Genomic DNA, 21,359 nt, shown 5'->3' with positions numbered 1-21,359 from the left:
TGAAGAAGAAAGCTGAAAACACCTAAGTGTCGTAAGCCTCCAAGCCATCATATAGACCCAGTCAGTAAGTCACTATCAATACTTCTCAACCTTTAGAGGATGTACAAGTGGCCTGGGAAGCTTGTTGAAAAGTAAAGGCTGCCATCCTTCCTCCCTGTCGTCCTTATGTTTCTGATTCCATGGGGGAGTTTACTTGGACAAACACGACAGGTGATTGGATGCAGATGGTCTGCAAACCACACTCTAAAAAATAGTGCAAATATTTCAGCAAACTTGCTCTAATTTTCGTCAACTGCAAAAGAAACAATATTCTGCTCTGTCCTCTCTCCTGCATCCTAATATAACAACAACAACAAAAAGAGGCAGCTAGTAGAAACCCTACAGTTCTAAACTCTTAGCAATGTCCAGATTTCCTGCTGGGGCATGAGGGTACTGTCACAAAGGAGCTAAAGAGTGGCACAAAATAACCACTGACTTTTACTTTGCACCATCACTACCCACAGAGGGCCACCAGTGAGACTCTTCTCCTTAGTCTCATATGTACCTAGAATTTAAAACATACCCAACAGGTTTGAAAGTAAAGAGTATGTCCCAAAGCCATGACACAGCAATACTCCTCTATAAACTAAGATGTGCGTCTTTTTTAATAAAATAAGCTCACAGTGTTCTGCTTAGTATGCTAGCTATATGCCAAGCACTGGTTTTCATTTCCTGTCTTGTCAATACTATTTCTTTTGTTTTACATGAGGACTCTATGCTGTGTGTTTAATTTAAAAATGCAGCTGGATGATGCATTTATCTGCTCTATTTTTTAAAAAGTGAAGCAGAAGTGACTTACGCTGTTCTATAGCTATTGGGGTAGTAAGGGACAGGGGAAGGTGAGGACAGAGGACCCACCTGGGAAGGAAAAATAGGATCTCACTTTCTAAGATTTCAGTTCCCAGACTGAAACCCAGACCCAGGTCAGAGGAAATAAAAGAAGGCATATGGATGTTTCCCAAAAGCCAAAAACCCAGAAGCATAGCTGACTGGTTATTTACTAAGCTTTGCCCACCATTCACTGGGTGGATCTGTTCCTTAAAACAGCAGAACAGGCGTCTCTGTCTTCTGTATTATCTTCAGGCCACATTACCAGCTCACAGTGCGGTAGGGTCACGGTCTCCCAGGCTCAAAGCTACAAGTGTCTTTTTCTTTCCACTCTCAACTTCCTCCTGGCCATGCTCTTGAGCACCATGGTGTCCTGTTACAGAGTGATGTTCCACTCTAAGTCAGAGGAAGCTCTGAGATCTGCACTTTTCTTGCTTCTGGTTTCTCAAGATACTTCTTGAGTCAAGGCTTGACTCTCAAATTTATAAATAATTAACTTGGATTTGGCAAACCAGTAAGAATCATTTCTTATATTTCTAAGATATAAGTGTGTCTTAGTTGCTTTTCCTCAGGGACGGGAAGGTAGTTTGCCCTTTAGCAAAATTTATTTTCACTAGTGTTAGAACGTGCTGATGATGAGAAGATGGTCGCAAAAAAATATTTCAATTAACATATGGAAAATCTACTGTTCTGTATGCTGGGCACACAGTGGTGACGATGACAAGAACCTTTGAGGACTACGTTTCAGCATGGTGTAGCTAGTTCTGAGAAGGTCAGACAATTGTTGGAGGTAGGAAGGAATTAGCTAAAGTGAATCACAATGTAGACATGAGATCTGCCACTCTCACCACCACAGGGATTCCAAAACCTCATCACCTCACTTTCTAAGTAGTAAATGCAAATGTTTGTTCTAGGTATTCAATGCCCCAGCACTGAAAAAAGAATTCAATGCAGAATCTAAAATACATCACATCTCTAATAGAAAATTTATGTCAAGGGAAAGTTAGGTAGCTTGCTAGGAATCAAATAACTTAATTTGTAATCTTCCTTTTGTTTTCCCTTTGTGACCTGGGCAATATAATTTGGCTCATCAGAATGCATTGACGGCCAGAGTTCAATGTGCATACAAATGGGAACACCTTTATCTTCAGTAACTTTTCCATATAATAACACACATACACACACACACATGCATCCATGCACACACACACACACGCACACACACACACACCCATGCATGTACGAATGCATACACACATACCTATAACCTATAAGTGAAAATTTATAGCCATGTGCTCTAGACACATAAATGTCATATGGCTAGAGGGAGATGGTTTTTGAACTAAATCTTTTTAAAAAGTTCTATTTTTGTAAGAAAGAAATGGATGAGTAGAGATACTGCACAAGGAGGCCTGGTTAGGAGCAAGGCACAAGATAAGAGAATGTGTGTGTGTTGGGGGAGGGGTGGTTTACAGGAGAACTGGTATTAGAATGTGATATGCATTTCAAATTTATCCTCTAAAATCGCAGGACCTTAGGCAGGAGAATGCCATGATCCTATTTGTTCTTTGACAGCAGGGAGAAGGATGGAAGAGGGAAGAGATTGGAGGCACCACCACTGTTGGAGCTGAGTGATGCCAAGGAGTTGAGCTGGGATACTGGTGGGAGGAACATATGAAGAGGAATGGAGGACAACAGGTAGGGTCCTCATGCTCATGGACACTTGGCTTGGGAGTAATGGAAACACAACTTCACTCACTAGAATAATACAGTTCTTTTGCATCATCTGGAATTTTTTTTTTTAACTGTATTGAGTATTTACCACATGCCAGGTATCATGTGATGCATTTTCCAGGCATGGGACCATTCCAGGCATTGGACTATTCCAACGTCGGCTCAAAACTATATCATATTTTGTCTTACCCATATTTTGTGGGTGGGGAGAATAGCTAATTCATCGTGTACCTTCTCATACCAGCACAGTCTTTATTAGGAAGACTATATGGGGAAGGCATTAGATGACTGTATGCAATAAACTAACAGTACTTCCCTCATTGAAGTAGCTCCATCCATTTATTAGGGAAATCTCTCAAGGAGGCAAAATCTGGTGACTAGAAATTGTATCTGTTTTTCATTTAAGTCTCAAGATTTATCACACTGATTTGTGGTTTATGGATAAGATGTAGCTTCCTAAATACCAAGAAGGAGAGACAATTATGAGCCATCTAGTTCCCAAAAGGCCATCACAGGTAAAAGGCAGTTAGGCTTTTGGGAAAGACGAATGGGAACATCATGGCAAGATGTCACCTGTAAGGTACAATGAGACTTGAGACCAAAGCTATGATTATCCCAACTAAGGCATTCCCTTCTCTTATGATAATAACAGCAGCTAATGTATATTGAGTGATCCTTCTGTGCCAATTCTTTTAACGAATTAACTCTTTTAACTCTGACAACAAAACTATGAAATGGACTCTTAAAATCCCCACAAATAAAGGTCATATAGTGGAGGAAACTAGACTCAAAGTTTAAGTGACTTCTCAAATCCCACAGCTAGTAAGGGTGGTGTTGGGATTTGCATCAAGGCACTCTCTGGAGTCTTTGTACTTTCAGGGTTACCCTGAAGAAGGCCAACTGTCTTAAATTCCCCAGGCAAGCAATTGCTTGTCTCTGAGAAAAGCAACCTTTCCAGCTAGGAGAGAAGCCTAGGAAGGGCATGGCAGGAAGAATCTTAAGCATATATAACTTTCATAGTGTTTTAGAATTAGTGCCCATTTTTCGTAGATGTTCTGCTTTCCACCCAATTGGAACTAAATAGTTTCACAGTATTTCAGATTAGGCAATCCTTTGTAGATACTTCAGAAATCTTTGCAATATTTGTTCTGAACCATTGGATAGATAAGTCTCAGTCATCAGGTAATCATTATGAAGAGACATATTCTCAACTGACAGACATTCTAAAAGTAAAGCAAAAAAAAAAAAAACCAGCTTTCAATTATTCTATTTTCTTAATTGATCTTTGTTAGTATGAATTGGGTTGTACATGTGACATATTTTAAATCATTTAGTGGGGCACCTGGGTGGCTCAGTTGGTTAAGCATTTGCCTTCAGCTCAGGTCATGAACTTAGCGTCCTGGGATGGAGCCCAGCATCGGGCTCCCTGCTTGGCAGGGGCCTGCTTCTCCCTCTTTCACTCCCCCTGCTTGTGTTCCCTCTCCCCCTGGGTCTCTCTCTTTCAAATAAATAAATAAAATCTTTTTTAAAAAATAAAATAAAAAATTAAATCATTTAGTATTATAGGAGTGCCTTTTAGGTGGACAACTCTATATGAATTTCATGCTTAAAAACCATTTTTTATTCAAATGTCTTATAGCCACCCTAGGAAAGGAGTCATACTATTATCCCCCATTTTATGATGAAATTAAAAAAAAAAAAAACAAAACAAAACACGGACACAGAGAAACCATGTAACTTAAACAATATCCCATAGCATGACAACCTTTAGAATAGCAAAATTATGTACATGTGGTGATGACAATGGACCAATGATCTCTCCACATCAAACTAAAATTCTGAAAAATGTAGAACACAATTCTAAAGAATAGACTCACTGCTCAAAGTAAGACAAATAAAATCTTATAAGGTCATATCGGGCACATGATTAACAAACTTACACTAATATTTTGAAACTACTTGATTTACTTTCTCATAACTAGCAAAACACAACATTGTAGACAGGATTTATTTAAAATAACTTTGAGAAACAGTATTTTTGACTGAACAATAATAAAACTATTAAAATGATAAAATTGACTATGGAATAATTACCCAGTGTTAATCTTTAAAAGTAATTGTTATAAGGCAGACTTGTGAATTTAAGATAGGCACATTATTAACAATTGTTACTATCAAAAATACATTTAAAATGTTCATGTAGTTAGTACACATAGAAAATTCACTGAAATCAACTGTGAAAACTGGCCTGGAATTTGGTTGGCTGTTCAGTTTAATTTTGTCTTATTGTTTCAAAATATACATAGTTTGGCCCACTCTACATTTGTTAAAAACTCTAATTTTAAAACATGAAAACAACAACAACAACAAAAACAACGTCTTAAACACATAGATACAACTAGCCATTTCATCTAAAAAGTTATAAAATACTTACTCCTGGAGAGCTTTCACGAACCCTGTACCTCAAAGCTTATTTCAAAAACCGTCATTATTTCGCATTTAAAAACTATATCCTTGCATTGAAGATAGGAACTGTAAACACTATTATATACTAATTATCCACATTCTAATTTTAACATGCAACAGAATGTTGCATCTAATAAAAGCATGACTTACTTGTAGTTTCAATGACAAAGTTAAATTCCTTTGTTGAGGATATAACGAAGCAACAACCAAGATACTTGAAACAGTAATGTCAGCACCACACTGATTTCAAGAAAAACAGAGACTAGTACACTTACTTAAAACACAAACAGAATCACTCACTTTAGAAGAAAAGTGGCTTTTTAAAATATTTAGATTCTCCAACCCAAGTAGAAATTTAAAAAATAAAGACCAAAAAAAAAAAAAAAAAAGAGAGAGAGTGAGAGGGAGAGAGAGAAAGAAACAGAGAGAGACCAAGGACCAAAACCTTGCAGAAGTAAAAACACATCCTTAAAGCAGTTTTTAAACTTAAACTTTGCTGTCAAGGTAGATTAACAGAGAAACGTAGATTCAGCACAGGATTTTATAGAGTAAAACAGAAACTAAACTCTACCAAAATGGAGTTGTATTACCACCAGTCAATGCCTGGTTGGGACGCTCCCTTTGCATTAGAAAGAAAGGTAATGTTCTAAGAATAAAACATTATCAAGGATGCAATATACACACTTTACAATGTTTAGGAGAATAGCAGTTTTCAAACACCGTACAAACAACTAATTAATGTTAAAGCGAGTTCTCTACAATTTTCTATTAGGTTATCCTTTAAGTAGTGTATGACACACATTTGAACTCATTACATTCGATGGCATAATAAATTGGCTATTGTCATTATACCCAAATGTAAACAGTAACACAGACTTCTTTAATTTTTCTATCTGTAGGTCTCCTTGGGTAGAAGACAACTAATTAATAACTATGCAAAACTTGGGAGATTTGTATACGTATTTACAGCTTTTTTCTGTAAATATGCATATGTTTAAAGAGATACCATTGAAATAAAGAGGGGAAAACCTGAAACAGCATATCCAATTTTTTAAAAAACATGGGCTGTAATGAAAATAGCGCGGGTGGGAGGGAGATAAAGCCACTGGCTTTTGCAGACTTATCAGAACACATTCATCTCTTTATGCATGCTTCTGCTAGTGTCCTAAACTTGGGTTCCAAATGATCCAAAAATTCAAGCCCATCTTCTTCTTGTCGTTCACTGCAACAACCTATAGAACCAGCCACCGATCCTTTGCCTTCGTAGTTATACGTCAGGACATAGTCTTGAGCGTGTCTATGCTTGTCATCCTGATTACACAGTTGCACCTTCTGCCAGAGGAGAAACACAATATATTTTATTATTATTATTTTAAACACCAAAACTTACTAACATAAAAATAATGGCTTTGATTTACCTTTCATTGTTTAATTTTTAATCAGAGTGTGTCCTCTAATGGATTCCTACATATAAAAAATGCACATGATTGGTCTATATCATAAATCATCTATAAATTCACTCTACAGCATGTCTCTAAAAACTCACATATGTGGCAGCAAGTATATGAGGGTTCAGGTTAGGTGATCATTAGTTTCCCTTTCAAAATCATGTCAAAAGTGAGATGCAGCCATTAAACTGAATCCAAATTTAGGTGGGCTCAGATCTTTCCAGATAGGCTTAGTGACCATAAGGCTATAATTGCCTTGTACCACGCTTCTGTTTTCTAAGATAACGATTTGTCACATGGGAAATATTAACACAAAATCATGGAAAAAAATAATTTAAATATCGTACAGATAAGTTGTATATTTTAAAAAAAACACATAAACTGGGATAACAATTCTTTTCTGTTGTTTTTATACCAAATAAATAGGATATTTCATATCTAATAACTAAGTATCATCTAACATTATTTCTCTAAGAATGAAAAACGAAACAAACTGAGGGGAAAAGTAAATTTCCACTTAATACTGAACATTACTAAATCAAAATTAGGAAAAACAACTTTACAATTAATTAATAATTAACTGAAAACAAGGGTCAGGCCACTAAATTGAAATAATTTAGAAAGCTGAAAGGAAATTAAAATAAATTTGTAGGACACTCAGGGAAACTCACTTCACCAAGACGAGGCTGAGTGTAATTGTGCCACTCGGAGTACGTATATCGGCAGTTGTCCACCTCCACAGGTCCCCCCCGGCAGGAATCCAGGGTGTGATGGTGCCCAGTTCCCCGGCACGAATCCAGGGTCTGGTGTCCGCCTTTCACCATTTCAGTGGTCTCCTGCCCTCCGTTTTTCACTCCTGATCCCATGGTACCACAAATTCCCTGAGCAGAACTGCCCACAGTATGTGTTGTGAAACCATTGGTGGAACACTGAAAGGCAAACAATTTGCATACAGAAACGAAGAGCAACAACAACATGCAGATAATGCTCTACATTTTTGTGTTAGAAGGTAAGCTCCCTGAAGGCAAGAACTAAATCTGTCTTGGCAATCCTGAGTACAGCGTCCAATGCATCTACAAATTGCAGATGTCAACTGGTCTACACCTTGAGACAAATCCAGAAAGCTAAATGTATATTCCTTCTTTAAAAACTTCTTAGAATACTGCACAAGCTCATTTCTTAAATCCTTCCAAAATCTCAAAGCTCAAAATCAGGATTCTGGCATCAACATCTCATGTGAATTTACCCTGCTTGGTTGAAATTCACTCCTTCACCTACAGGGACCAAACTAGACTAGAACAAGAAACAGAAAGGGCGATCAGTATTTTTATTGTGTTTAATGTCGTTCCCCTCAACTAAAACAAAAATACAGAAAAAGGAGTTGCCATAAAAATCTTAGTTGCAATAATAAATCCTGTGATCTCAATAAAGAAAAATAAATCAGCAGGGAAAATAAGAACAACAAAGCTCTGGGCACTAACTTTCTATGCTGCGTTTTTGTGGGAAACTCTTAAGTTTTATTTTTTTCCAATACCTTCCTAGATGTCAACTACTTTTGTTTTCTAAATCTTTCCAGTTCTTATCATCATTATGCTTTCCATAGAAAATTTACAAGTCCCTCATCCATGTACTAGGCTAGAAATCAAAGTTGGAGCTCTGTAGTCGCTTGCTAGCATTGTCATTTCATGTTTGACCTCAGGCTTCTTTCTAACCCATATTAGAACCAGAAAGACTCCATTAAAGTTCTTCCCACACTGATCAAAGCTCGTAGTCATTTTATTGCTGTTGTCAGAAAAAAAAATTAAAATAATTATGCTGATGATCTGTGAATAATTAAATGAAATATTTTTACAACACAAACAGCAGTTTCAATATATAAAAAAGACTGGACCTAAAGTTGAAGTCATGAAACATTTTAAGTAGAAATAATAATGACATGCAAAAGGATTTTAACTCTTAAGTAACACTATACGCCCACATTGAAGGGCCACGTTATCATCAAGAGAATCAACATCATTTATCTAGTCCATAGGACGGATGAAATTTTATATATTGTCAGTTACCTGATTTCAAAAGAACTTTTCTCAGAAAAGATAATTATAGTTGGTTAGGCCAATTTGTCCTTTGTATTTATTTTAAAAAGAACAAACTACTTACTATTTTGTCATCTCCTGGAGCTTCCGTGTTTGACACAATGAGGTTCTGCTGGGCTAAATCATCAGGAAATACTTTGGGCTGCTTAGCTGCCCCAGTACCTCCACAGACTAAGGTAAACAGGATACCTGGAGGATGAGAGAAGTTACTTCAGTTGATCATAAAGCAATATGGAGTTATGAATTTAGGATGACTCACACAAAGTCAGCTTTCCAGAAAATATAAATATGGTGGCTTGTGGAGAAAGTCTGCTCTAAGCTGGTATGCCACAAAGACGTGCTAATTGCCATGTTTCTGCACTGAATTTTATGTCTGTGCTGCAGTAACACAAGAACAGTGCTTTCAATAAATAAATTCAGTATGTTGTGTTAAGTAGAACTAGAACTATATACAAATGAACAGTTACAGGTAGCAGTGCTGATTCTAAGAATGTGTCTTTAAAGTTATCGTAAAGGCTGTTATTCAAGTTGGTGAAGGGACTTACAAAAGAGCAAGGCTATGCCCAACAATATGGCAAGGATGGCCCACTTTCCAAGTCTCACTTCTCCGTGGCCGATCCTTGGATCAGTGCGAAGCGTGCAGTCATTTTCAGTAACACAGTCACATAACTTAACAGTTAGTGGAGTAATGAGCGACATGCCATGTCTATCTGTAACTCTGACAGGTACTTGATAAGTTCCAAATGGAAGGTCCTCCTGAAAGAAAAGACGAGCTGCCGTATCTGAAAGAAAATAAAACTGAGTGATAGAGAATGTCACTAATTTCTTCTAGCGTTAGGATATTTGCCATATTTCCCGACAAATAGGCCTTCCTGATGGGAAGGCACAAAGGCTACAGGACTGAGAATGTAAATGGACTGATGAGTTCTCATCTACAGCAACGGTAAACATACTGCATATCCAAGTTTCTCTCTGCTGCCTCTTACATAAACGTCCTTTGGCTTTTATAATAATATATTTTTCTGTCCATAAACAAACCCTTCTTATCACAAGTAATAGGTGTTAAAGCACTCATATCTTTGAAAATTTTTAATATCACCATTCAGTGAAATTTTCTTATATACATGGTTTATCAGAGAGCAATAATCTGAAATTCTGGATGTTTCCCTTTATTCTGTTCTCATATATTGTGCCAAACAGATATAAAGTTGTGACTCACTGTCAGAGACTGATTCTGACAGCTTAGAACATGGCTGACCTTGAACACACTGGTATGTGTGAGTTGTCTTGATGCTGTAGTGTCTCAAAATCCTATAGGACCCTGGGACCAACTGTACACTTTATAGTTCTGATGTATTTTTTTAGGGTAGAAAATATCCAGGTCAATATCCAATTCAGTCTTGGGTATAGATCCAAAGATATATAACTATTCTGAATGTTGATGCCACATGCCCATTCTTAAGAAGAAACCTTCTCCATTTAACTGTCCCATTTATTATGAGGGTGTTTGAAGCTCTAAATATAAATTTGGGTGTTTGGGTAAAGGAATCAGTGGATAAATCCATTTTAGAAGAAAGCATGGTTAACTTGGTAAGTCTATGTGTTAAAAATAAGAAGACTAACAAAACCAAAATTTACAATGTATAACGTGCCATGGTCTGATGCTTTCATTATCTTGTTTACTCCCCCAAATAATCCCATTTTACATATAAGTAAATTAAGGCCCAAGGAGAATAAATAGCATGGTCATATTTACATCACTAATAATCAGTGGAGCCGGCATTTAACCTAGTCTATTTGACTTCAAAGACTCATTGGAATATGTTCCTAACTTGGTGTTTCCCAGACTTTGGGGTTATTTCACAGATGAGTAGAACTTAAAAGCAACAAAATTTTGACTGACATAAGCCTGCCAATGTTTACTGTACAAAGCAGGAATATTAAACAGAATTACTGAGGTGCCTGGGTGGCTCAGTCCGTTAAGTGGCTGCCTTCAGCTCAGGTCATGATCCCAAGGTCCTGGGATTGAGCCCCGCATCGGGCTCCCTGCTCAGCGGGAGGCCTGCTTCTCCCTCTCCGACCCCCCCTACTTTTGTTCCCTCTCTCAATGGCTGTCTCTCTGTCAAATAAATACATAAATAAACATCTTTAAAAAAAAAATTACTACCTCCTTTCACACGATCTAAAAGGAAATGATGTTATGACATCAAATCAGTAGAATGGAGAAAATCTAAAAGTAAGGTTAGTTCTTCCCGAGAAAGAACAGTTGATAACCTTACACACACACACACACACACACACACACACAGGAATATTATTAAAAAGACTGAAAATGCTGTCAGTTCACAGAGCAGGATTCGGGACACAGGGCCTTAACTTGTCACCATAGCTTCTACACATCCTTGTTTTCCTTTTCCCTTCCTGTTCCCCTTCCCTTGGCTTACAACTTTGTGTTCTAATTTGTCATAAAAGAAAATGGAGGAATATTCCTTGGAAGCATGGGGTTGAAATTCACATTCAAGGACACTTCAAAGGAAAAGCCCCTCAGGTTATAGCAGATCTCAAGTCGTGAAAGCTGAAGTGCTGGGCGACCAAGACTTCAGGGCCTGTGGGCAGTTCAGTTAGGAGACGCGGAACCCTCTGAGGAGTTAAGAGCTGAGAGAGGGCCTCTTCATTTTTGTCATTCCTGTCACCATAGATCCTCTCATAGCTAAAGTCAGAAGTACAGACTAAGAACTAAGCTGGTTTTAACGGCATTCACATACCGTTAATTCTTCTCAATCTCCACTTTCTTTCTATGTCTGAATCAGCATCGCTGTCCAAACGGAAGTCAAAGGGCGGGCCATTCGCAGACTCATCGGGATCAACTGCAACAATATCCGCAGATGCCAGGACGGGTTTGCAGATTACTACTGTCCGTTTTGGTATCACGGGGCCATTATCGTTCACATCTTCAAGTATAATTCCCAGTGTTCCAGTACAGGTTCTCCCATCTAGAAAATTGGATGTAAAAATATGAATTTTTTAATGTTCCGGGTTTTTACTAGGAAACTTGTACATCGAAAAAAATAGTTTTGTTTTTATTTTTTAAAGATTTTATTTACCTATTTGACAGAAATCACAAGTAGGCAAAGAGGTAGGCAGAGAGAGAGATGGGGAAGCAGGCTCCCTGCCAAGCAGAGAGCCTGATGCGGGGCTTGATCCCAGAACCCTGGGATCATGACCTAAGCCGAAGGCAGAGGCTTTAACCCACTGAGCCACCCAGCGCCCCTTGACTGATTTTTTTTTAAAGGAGTAAATATGACCGAGGGCGCTTCTGGTATAGTTACAAGCACAGGGATATTTGAGAAGGTGGGAAAGCACAGTATGTATAACCATGTTCTAGACAGAATGAGGGGGTAAGGCAGACTGGCTGGAACTGACACCACAGAGAAGAGCTAAGGGTCCCCGAAAGCCAACCTCAGAATTTCATATGCATATAGAAAGTGTCTAACGTTTTGGAGCAGGGGAACCAAAAGGGAGAAGATATGCATTTGGAAGATAAGAACAAAACAGTACCTAGAAACGTTTGAAGGGTAAAAAGACTCCAGAAGTAGAAAATCACTTGTAAACCAAACTAATCCCCATGGCTGTAGCCTAAGGAAAACATCGGTCTCTATGTCTAATAAAAATTTACTGAATAACTACTTTGTACAGGGCACCGTACTGGAAAATCTAGGGGATTCAAAGATGAAGGAGATGTGGGTCCAGGCCCCAAATCAGTAACACAGTTGTTTAGTCTGAAGCTGAACACAAATCAGGACATCTGCCTCTAGATCACTTCTTTCTGCTTAATCAGGAGGCCTTGGGACATCAGCGATGGACAAGAGGATAAACCAACCTATGCCACCTACTGTCTGGGGCTGTGTCTTACGTAAAACTGCCAACCTGGAAAAGCTGGAAGACCAGGCGCAGCCCTGAAGTCATAACCTGGACCAAGGTGACAGGCCCTGTGATACCTGCAGTGTCATCAAGGACAAGGAGACCGGTTCTGAAATGCGGGCCCCAGAAAAGGACAGGGGCACCTGGGTGGCTCAGTGGGTTAAAGCCTCTGCCTTCAGCTCAGGTCATGATCTCAGGGTCCTGGGATCAAGCCCCGCATTGGGCTCTCTGCTCCGCAGGGAGCCTGCTTCTCCCCAACCCCCACCCCGCCTGCCTCTCTGCCTACTTGTGATCTCAGCCTGTCAAATAAATAAATAAAATCTTAAAAAAAAGAAAAGAAAAGGACAAAGTGGCAACAACTACAAGACTGCTATGGGGTAAAGTGGAGAGGAAGAAACCAAAAGGAGAAATCAAACTGGACACCTCCCATGTAAAGCTTGCAAATTGAAATTCCAGAATGCGCAAGAGCAATGCTAAAAGGAAAACCAAAAAAACCACCCAACTGAAGATTAATTCACTCTATGCAAGACATCTTTGAAACATGTATATTTAGTATCTTCAAAGACATTTAAAAAAAAGGGGGGGGGTAACTGTTTCAAGAGCAATGAAATTATAGCTTAAATTCCAGTAGAACTAAAACAACAACATTCCTTTAATAGTGATTCTAGAGGAAGAGAATAAATAGAATGGCAGGGAAGCACTATTGAAAGAGGTAATTGCTGAAAATATCCCAGAATTAAAGAGAAGTAAGGATTTTTTTTTAAATATATTCTGATGGCAGTGCTATATAAATAAAAATAAGCTCACACCATAAGCACTGTATTAAAACTATAAAATGCAACCCAGGGAGCCAAAAAAGTCGCCTAGACATATTACCTACAAATGGACAATAATGAGATTGACAGTAGATAAATTTGCCTCAGCAACATGAGATGCCAGAAGATAATGGAGTATGACCCCTCACAGTGCTGAGGGAAAGAAGACCTACCTCAAAACCTTACATCAAGTCAAATGATCAAATCGAGCAGGAGAATGACATTGAAATATTCTTCAGAATAAAATGGGTAGGGTTTGTCCCCTAGACAACAACTTTTGAAGAACTAGTAAAGAATGTGCACCAGCAAGAAGAAAAGGGAACCAGGAGAGAAGGAATGAGATATAGGAAATAATGCAACAATCTCTCACTTTGGACAACTTAAAAAAAGAGAAGGGAAAGGGAGACAAAGGAAGCAGGGAGATCTGTATTTTATCTACCTGTCATACGTTTCAGAGGGCAGAATAATTTCACCTCTCAACATCTCTGTTCTCTCTCTGTGTGCTGTGTTCTAGCTCTCTCTGAAAACTGGGACTGTGGAATGTCTTGAACATTTCTTGACATTGGATCCGCACACAGAGTTGAAAGCACATGGCTTCCTGACTGAGCCTGGTTGACTACATTGTCTTTAAAAACTGACCTCTACAACATCTGCTCCTCCACTACTGTGCTAAATGTCTGAACCTCACTTCCATTAAACATTTACAGTTGTACAGTACACTCCATTTTTTGAGGCATTGTGATTCATATCAGTGTACAATATTTAAACCGAAGATCTTAGACATCTAGTTCACAGTGTTTCACAGCGCTGTTTTTAATGTTGACTAAATAAATAATGCTCTAATTCATTGGAATGTAGGCATGCAATGCTCGCCTTCTAATATTAACATGGTTCTATCTGAGTAAGTACTAATCCCAAATATGAAGTCATGGAAAGTGAACTACCCTTGGTTTCATGAGTTTTGTCCATGGCACCCTCCTGTTCAATGTTTCAAAAATTTTGAAAACACACTCCTCCCCAAAGCTGGAATAATCCAACAAAGGTAAAAACCTAAGGGGCACCAAGGTGGCTCAGTGGGTTAAGCTGCTGCCTTCAGCTCAGGTCATTATCCCAGGGTCCTGGGATCGAGCCCCGCATCGGGCTCCCTGCTGGGCGGAGAGCCTGCTTCTCCCTCTCCCTCTGCCAGATGTTCTGCCTACTTGTGCTCTCTCTCCATCTCTCTAATAAATAAATAACACCTTTTTAAAAAAAAATCTAAAACTGAGCTATATAGAGGATACACCTGAGTGACACTACCAAGAGAGTTTAATCTGAGAAGACACTGAGAAGAAGAGAGAAATTGAATCTAAAGTTGAAGAAATAGCTGTGTTCAGGAGAGCAGAAGGTGGTACCAGAAAGCATATGGACCAGAGAGAAAAGTGTGAAAAAATTTATACACAGATGCCTTGCAAGAGGGTTTCAGAAAGAGGAAGCAAGTGCCATAGAGAAGCAGGAGGATAGGAAGTGAGAATGGACCTAATGTCTGTGCTCACGGACACCATCTTTCATCAGGAAGCAGGTGGTAGGGTCCAAAAGAAATTAGTCAGCACAGATTTTAGAAAAAGATAAAGACAGAAAAAGCAAACAAGCAAACAAACAAAAAACCCTTTGTATGATCTGAGTTCATAAAATAAATGGTAACATTCAGTCCCTACCCTCTTCAACAGAAATGAATGGGAAGGGGCCCCGTGATGCATTTATTTTATTCCACAAGGATGATTAGCTCATCTAAGTGCCATACAAATATTTGACCTCTCAATTATTTTATCTCCTCTGCGACAAAGGAGAATGTAGAATAAAATTATATCCCAAATCTCTTAATTCCGGACAATAAATTTATCTGATCTATCAACAAACCATTTGCCAAGCCCTGTTAAAAATGTAAACAGAACAGATTTGATTTTCATGTTATTCTTCTTTTTCATTTGCCTTTGACCAAAAAGCATGTCCTGACAAAGGGACAAAGGAACCTGAGGCCTTAAAGGACAGTCTTTAATTAATCAAAGTTAAATTAATAATAACTACAACCTTACTGATTCAATCAATGGATAGGAACCATTTCTCATTCATTTAGATAGAACCGAAATACCTAAAACATCTTCCAAAATTGCTTCTAAACTCTAATGTTGTAAGCTATAGTGTAATAATATATGTTTGCTGTAGTTAACATACTTAGTTTATGGAGGCACTGAAGTCAAATGTATGTCATGCACTAAATAGATCTCATACATAACCACTGTGGTCATATTCCTCTCCATTTTGTAGTACTCACAGAATATTTTATCTTTCATATGGTTTTATGGATTCACAGTGTTTTTCTTTCTAATTTTATAATATACCATTAATCATGACTATGATTATTTTTAAATAATGTCCTTAGTCAGAATTTAATCCCTAAGTATACTGAGAGTTTCCTGTAAAAAGACAGAACAGTTTTCTAGGAATGCACTATCAGGCAACAAGCATGTTCTCTGTTGCAATGAATTCTCCTGCCAAAGTGAATATTTTAAAAGACACAACTAGATAAATTGAAGCTAATTTGACTAGAGTAACTTTCTCAATTTTCAATGATTGTTTACTTTTAAAAAATTATCATTTCCAGTATTTCTATTACTAAATTATTTTACAATTACATAAAACTGAGGGTGCTATTAGAAAGCAAACATGAGCTAATAAATTATAGCAAACCTTTCAACTGCTCTATATCTTCTGGGGAGAAATACATTGGGGAATATATGCAGCTATGTCCACAAGAGCCAGACTGTGGAAGGAGCTGAGATGCCCTTCAATAGACAAATGGATAAAGATATGGTCCATATATATAATGGAATATTATGCAGCCATTAGAAAGGATGAATACCCAACTTTTGCATCAACATGGATGGGATTGGAGGAGATTATGCTGAGTGAAATAAATCAAGCAGAGAAAGTCAATTATCATATGGTTTCACTTACTTGTGGAGCATAGAAATAACATGGAGGACATTAGGGGAAGGGAAAGAAAAGTGACTTGGGAGAAATCGGAGGGGGAGATGAACTGAGAGAATGTGGACTCTGAGAAACAAACTGGAGATTTTAGAGGGGAGGGAGGCGGGGGGATGGCTGAGCCTAGTGGTGGGTATTAAGGAGGGCTCCATGGATTGCATGGAGCACTGCGTGTGGTGTATAACAGTGAATCTTGGAACACTGCATCAAAAACTAGTGATGTATTTTATGGTAACTAATATAACACAAATAGATATATACGTGTATATATGTATTTATGTATATGTATATATGCAGCTCATTGCAAATCTATGTTTTGGTTTAAAAACTGAGGATGTTAAGTAGGGGGAAAGGTAAGTAGTTCTTACCTTTGTCTGATGCAAGAATTGTGATATTATATATGCCACCTCTGACACTTTCCGCCTCTCTGTCCAGGTTTCTGAAAACTGTGATTGATCCTTCGTTTTCATTAATTGTGACCCACCCTTTTGGATCAGTTAATTTCTTATACCTATTAGTAAAGATGAATTAAAGTAGCAAATCATATCATAGGCAAAATTATAATTCTGGCATCAAAACAAATTATGAATTTTAAAAACATGGTAAATTTGGAGTTAATTAAAACAGGATACCTTATGCCACTGCTACTTCTTGTTTCGGGATCATATGCTTTATATCCACGGCTCTTTGTTCCCACTGGCACATTTTCTTTAATTTGAACGGTTTGCACCAAAGGGCTACACTCAGGGCCCTCGTCCTGATTTTTTACATTAACAGTAACTGTCGCGGTGCTCATGACTGATCGTGAACTAGCCTCTTTAGAATACGGAGCTTCATTAACTACCCCAATCTGTAGATTCACCTGTTGTCTTTCTTCATAATTCAGCGGCTGCAAAACACAAGTGTGCTGAAAATCAGATCAAGACTTCCTATATTTGGCCATGCTAACTGGCATACATAACTAGTGTTGAGAATGGTCAGGAAAATATTAAATATATACCCAGAAACCAGGTGGTGTTGGGAGGAGGGGAATCCAACCGATTCAGTATTTGGGTGGAACCCGAAAAACAAAACAAAAACTGTTCCTCAACTGTGAGTAATATCAGAGGTCCTGATAATGAATTCAAGAAGCATTTAATTAGGGGCGCCTGGGTGGCTCAGTGGGTTCAGCTCGGGTCATGATCCCCGGGTCCTGGGATGGAGTCCTGCATCGGGCTCTCTGCTAGGCAGGGAGCTTGCTTCCCCGTCTCTCTCTCTCTGCCTACTTGTGATTTTTCTCTGTCAAACAGACAAAATCTTAAAAAAAAAAAAAAAAAAAAAAAAGAAGAAGAAGAAGAAGAAGAAGCATTTAATTAAAGTGTTTCAATGTTAACACTTGAGAGATTACTTAAGGAACTCTATACCCTAACCAATGGTTATTTACTACTTCATTCATTTTGGGACAGTTTACCCTATTCTTTAGATGAAGAAAATTATTTGTACCTTGTTTGGGGTAGAAAATGTGGGTCAAATTTATAAAAAGTTTTTCAGAGAGGACAGAGAAGAAAATAGAAAGCTCATGGACATTACACTTTCCTTTTTTTAGCTCTTCCATCACAGTTACTTTTTAAAGAACTGGTAGTACCAAATTTAATGGAAGGTTTTTATTTTTCCTTGCCTGATATGTAGCTATAATGAGAATAGGTAAAGTCATTTTTTGTCAGGTCTTGGACTTCACTGAGATAAAATTGCTTCTTAGAATACTAAGGATCAGGGCAGGGGTTGGATGAGGAAAGATATGATCCAAAAGACATTTTTTTGCTGTTTTGAAATAGAGAAATTAACCCAAAAACTGCGGTTAATTTTCATCATGTAAGAAAAAGGATTTGTCATTTTTGATTCACGCTTTTTGTGAATATGTACAAAAGAGAAAGTGCATGGACCCAAGATAGAATCATTTTCTAGTTAATGATGCAGCAGAAATAAGACTATGACTATGTCCAAAGCAGGTGGCTTTATGGGCTAACTGGCTCCTGAATTAGCAGGGAGGTCTTCTGAGATGTTGAAGAATAGTATTAGAAGGATGTTTCACAAGTATTTGCATCTCTGAACGCTTGAGGATTCCCATTCTCAACCGAGAAGGAAACTAAGGTGGTAATGTATGCTAGATATAAATGAACGGATCTACAAATGCTGTCCCTATCAGTTTCACCAGGAATAACTTACCATTTGGGAAATTCAGTAAGTGGAGGCTCCCTGAACCAGCTACAGAAAGAATGGGCTAGGAAAGTTTGGCACTGTCCCATAGACATCAAAGCTGTGCCAGGTTTTTAATTGTTAAGAGGTGTTGGTTACAAAGTAAATACTATTACACACACGCACACACATAATATTATTTTAAATACCAGGACTTTATAAAAGGTGCTCCAATTTGAATATACTCACTCATTATAGATACGGAGAACATGGCATTCATATTTACCTATGTATCGATTTTATCCTTATAGTTACCAGAATTCTCTTTTCATTAAGCTCTAGTATGCTAATCTATGACATTATAAGCTGCAAATAACTAATTTACTAATTTATTCTTACCTTAACCACACACAGAACTCCTTCATTGGTTTTGGGGTCTGTTACTATTTTAAAATTCCCATTTTCATTGCCCTTTAAAATGGTATAATTCGCTCTCCAATTAGCAGTATTCATTAAGTCCTTATCCTCCACAGTAACACGTAAGATTTCCACATCAACTGTATTTTCTTCCACTGATGTCACATACTAAAATAATAAAAACAACAAAAAACCGTTAATTAGTAACTGTCACAAATAGAGCACTGTGGGAAATAAACTCGGTTCTAATTTCCAAGGACTACATATACATGATTTTAAGCCCTAAGTCCAAATTACTGTCATGGGAGTGGGGATACTGCATTTGAAATCATGGGGCAGGCATGGATGGAGTTAAGCATGTTTAGCAATTAACACTGGGTTGTACATTTTTCTTTTACTACTATCACGTACTTACAGAAGTACGGGTAAAAGTTGGCAAGTTGTCATTTGCATCTCCAATATTTATGATGCAAGTTGAAGTTGTCTGCAAACCAAAATATTGACCATCCATGTCTTGTACTTTTATTTTCAGTTGGTATTTATCAATTAGCTGAAAAGAAAGAATTTAAGCACTGAGAGAAAGCAACATTGTAAATGAAATCTTACTTTACACTCTGGAATTTTTCTTGCATTAAAAATTTAAGAAATACGTTATTAAATTTCATAGTTTTCATGTACTGGCCAAAGAATAATTTCCTCACACAAGTAATTTTCTATTAATTTATGAAAATAGAGTAGTTTCTCAAATTTGAAGTGCTACTCTGTATAGAATATAGAAAAACTGGTTTTAGTTTACTCACCAGAAAAGGGAAGATGTAGCCATAGCACATTTTAAATTGCCAAGCGGTTAATCAAAATCTTTATCTCCTATCCAAAGTACATTCTTAAGTTGAAAAATATACAGCAGTGACTCTTAAACCAGTTTTGAATAATAAAGTAAAATAGCCTTCCATTAAAAAGGCGAATTTTAAATATTTACATTTATAAGAAGATCTGGAACTATATATTTTTTTCCTCTATGGAAAATGTAATCTGGTTCTTAAGGCTTTACATTCATCAGGGATGGTAGAAGCCTCAATGCCAGTTTTTTAAAAAATGTGTTTCTCCTCATAATGATTTCATTTATCATAAGTATTGGGGCATGAAAGGATTAAAAGCAATTCTAATAATAATGCATTCTGGACAAATTTTAGGAGCCTTGGGTTCTTTACCTAGCTCTGAAAATAACAAATGTAATCTCTCTGGCAGTTGGAAAAGTCTTTTTAGCTAGGTTTTCTCTTCTATAAAATTGATACTAAGACCTTTCCTATATAATTCACCTCTTTTCATAAGACAAAATAATATGTAAAAAACCATCCTACCCTTCTACCAAGAATGTTTACCCTTCTCTTAATTCCGTCACTTCTTAAGCTTTCTTGTCTATTACGTTTTACCAAAAGTAAAACTAAAATTTCTCTATCTCTTTGTTTTTTACACACGATTTTCCTGATGTACTCTTCTCTCATAATCAATCACATATGCAGAGTTAAAAAATACTGGCCCTATTTAAAAACTCATACTAGTGTACTTTCAAGGAGAAAATACATGTTTTGTTGGCAGTGAATTAAGATTTATTCAAAATAATCAACTGGCTGACAAAACAAGAAAGAAATGAAGTTTGGGACCTAAATATTAACTTGTGATATCTTCAGATGGAAGAAAAATTGTGATGTTTAAAGAGCTTAAGGGGTTGAAAAGAACAGAGGAAAGCTGGAATCTTGGCATCAGTAAGCATCTGCACAGCATTCTTGGGTAAAAACACTCCAAGACTCCTTCATTAGTCCAATGTTCTCAACTGACTAATTAGAAGGAGCTACTTAAGACTTAATAAGAGGATTTGGTCTATAACCTGCTTCTCCTGAGCACACTAATTCCCTGAAGAATCTGTGTAATTTCTGGAGCTATAACAGCAATTTATTCATTCATTTACTCTGCAAATGATACTGTATTCCTCACTGGCAAATACAGTAAAAACAAATGAATTTATAAATAAAATACAATTTTAATAAAATAAAATAAAACTTCACTTAGAAATGTCCGTGTAGGGGCTCCTGGGTGCTCAGTTGGTTAAGCAACTGCCTTCGGCTCAGATCATGATCCTGGAGTCCCAGGATCAAGTCCCACATCGGACTCCCTGCTCGGTGGGGAGTCTGCTTCTCCCTCTGACCTCTCCCTCTCATGCTCTCTCTCTCTCTCAAATAAATAATATCTTTAACAAAAAAAAAAAAAAAGAAAAGTCCTTGATTTTCAACCCACAGTCTAGTGAAGATGGGAGGTATGCATAAAGCAGTTCTGCTACATCACATAATATGATGTCCTTCTCAAGGGAAGTACTTGTGTGATTATTTATGAACTGAACT

At 37.5% G+C, this 21,359-nt stretch overlaps 1 protein-coding gene across 4 annotated transcripts in view; it reads right to left on the bottom strand.

Moving 5' to 3' along the window:
• Positions 1-5,444: 5,444 nt before the first annotated feature.
• DSC2 (desmocollin 2) overlaps positions 5,445-21,359 on the bottom strand; it is a 33,543-nt gene continuing 17,628 nt past the window's right edge. For 2 of the 4 annotated variants that reach the window (XM_032859707.1, XM_032859708.1), the window contains exons 8-17: positions 19,376-19,510; positions 18,943-19,128; positions 17,001-17,257; positions 16,737-16,879; positions 11,374-11,601; positions 9,154-9,390; positions 8,673-8,797; positions 7,187-7,444; positions 6,486-6,531; positions 6,285-6,399 (exon numbers count right to left, since the gene is read on the bottom strand). In XM_032859707.1, coding sequence (XP_032715598.1) covers positions 6,496-6,531; positions 7,187-7,444; positions 8,673-8,797; positions 9,154-9,390; positions 11,374-11,601; positions 16,737-16,879; positions 17,001-17,257; positions 18,943-19,128; positions 19,376-19,510 — 1,605 coding nt within the window. In that variant the 3' untranslated portion in view covers positions 6,285-6,399; positions 6,486-6,495. Of the gene's footprint in view, positions 6,400-6,485; positions 6,532-7,186; positions 7,445-8,672; positions 8,798-9,153; positions 9,391-11,373; positions 11,602-16,736; positions 16,880-17,000; positions 17,258-18,942; positions 19,129-19,375; positions 19,511-21,359 lie in introns of all 4 variants that reach the window. The other 2 variants (XM_032859704.1, XM_032859706.1) reach the window with 1 other exon arrangement.

Source organism: Lontra canadensis, unplaced genomic scaffold (assembly GCF_010015895.1).
Source record: "Lontra canadensis isolate GAN:19392208 unplaced genomic scaffold, GSC_riverotter_1.0 scaffold17, whole genome shotgun sequence".
NCBI classification, from domain to species: Eukaryota; Metazoa; Chordata; class Mammalia; order Carnivora; family Mustelidae; genus Lontra; species Lontra canadensis.
This window is presented reverse-complemented; position numbering and strand designations above follow the sequence as displayed.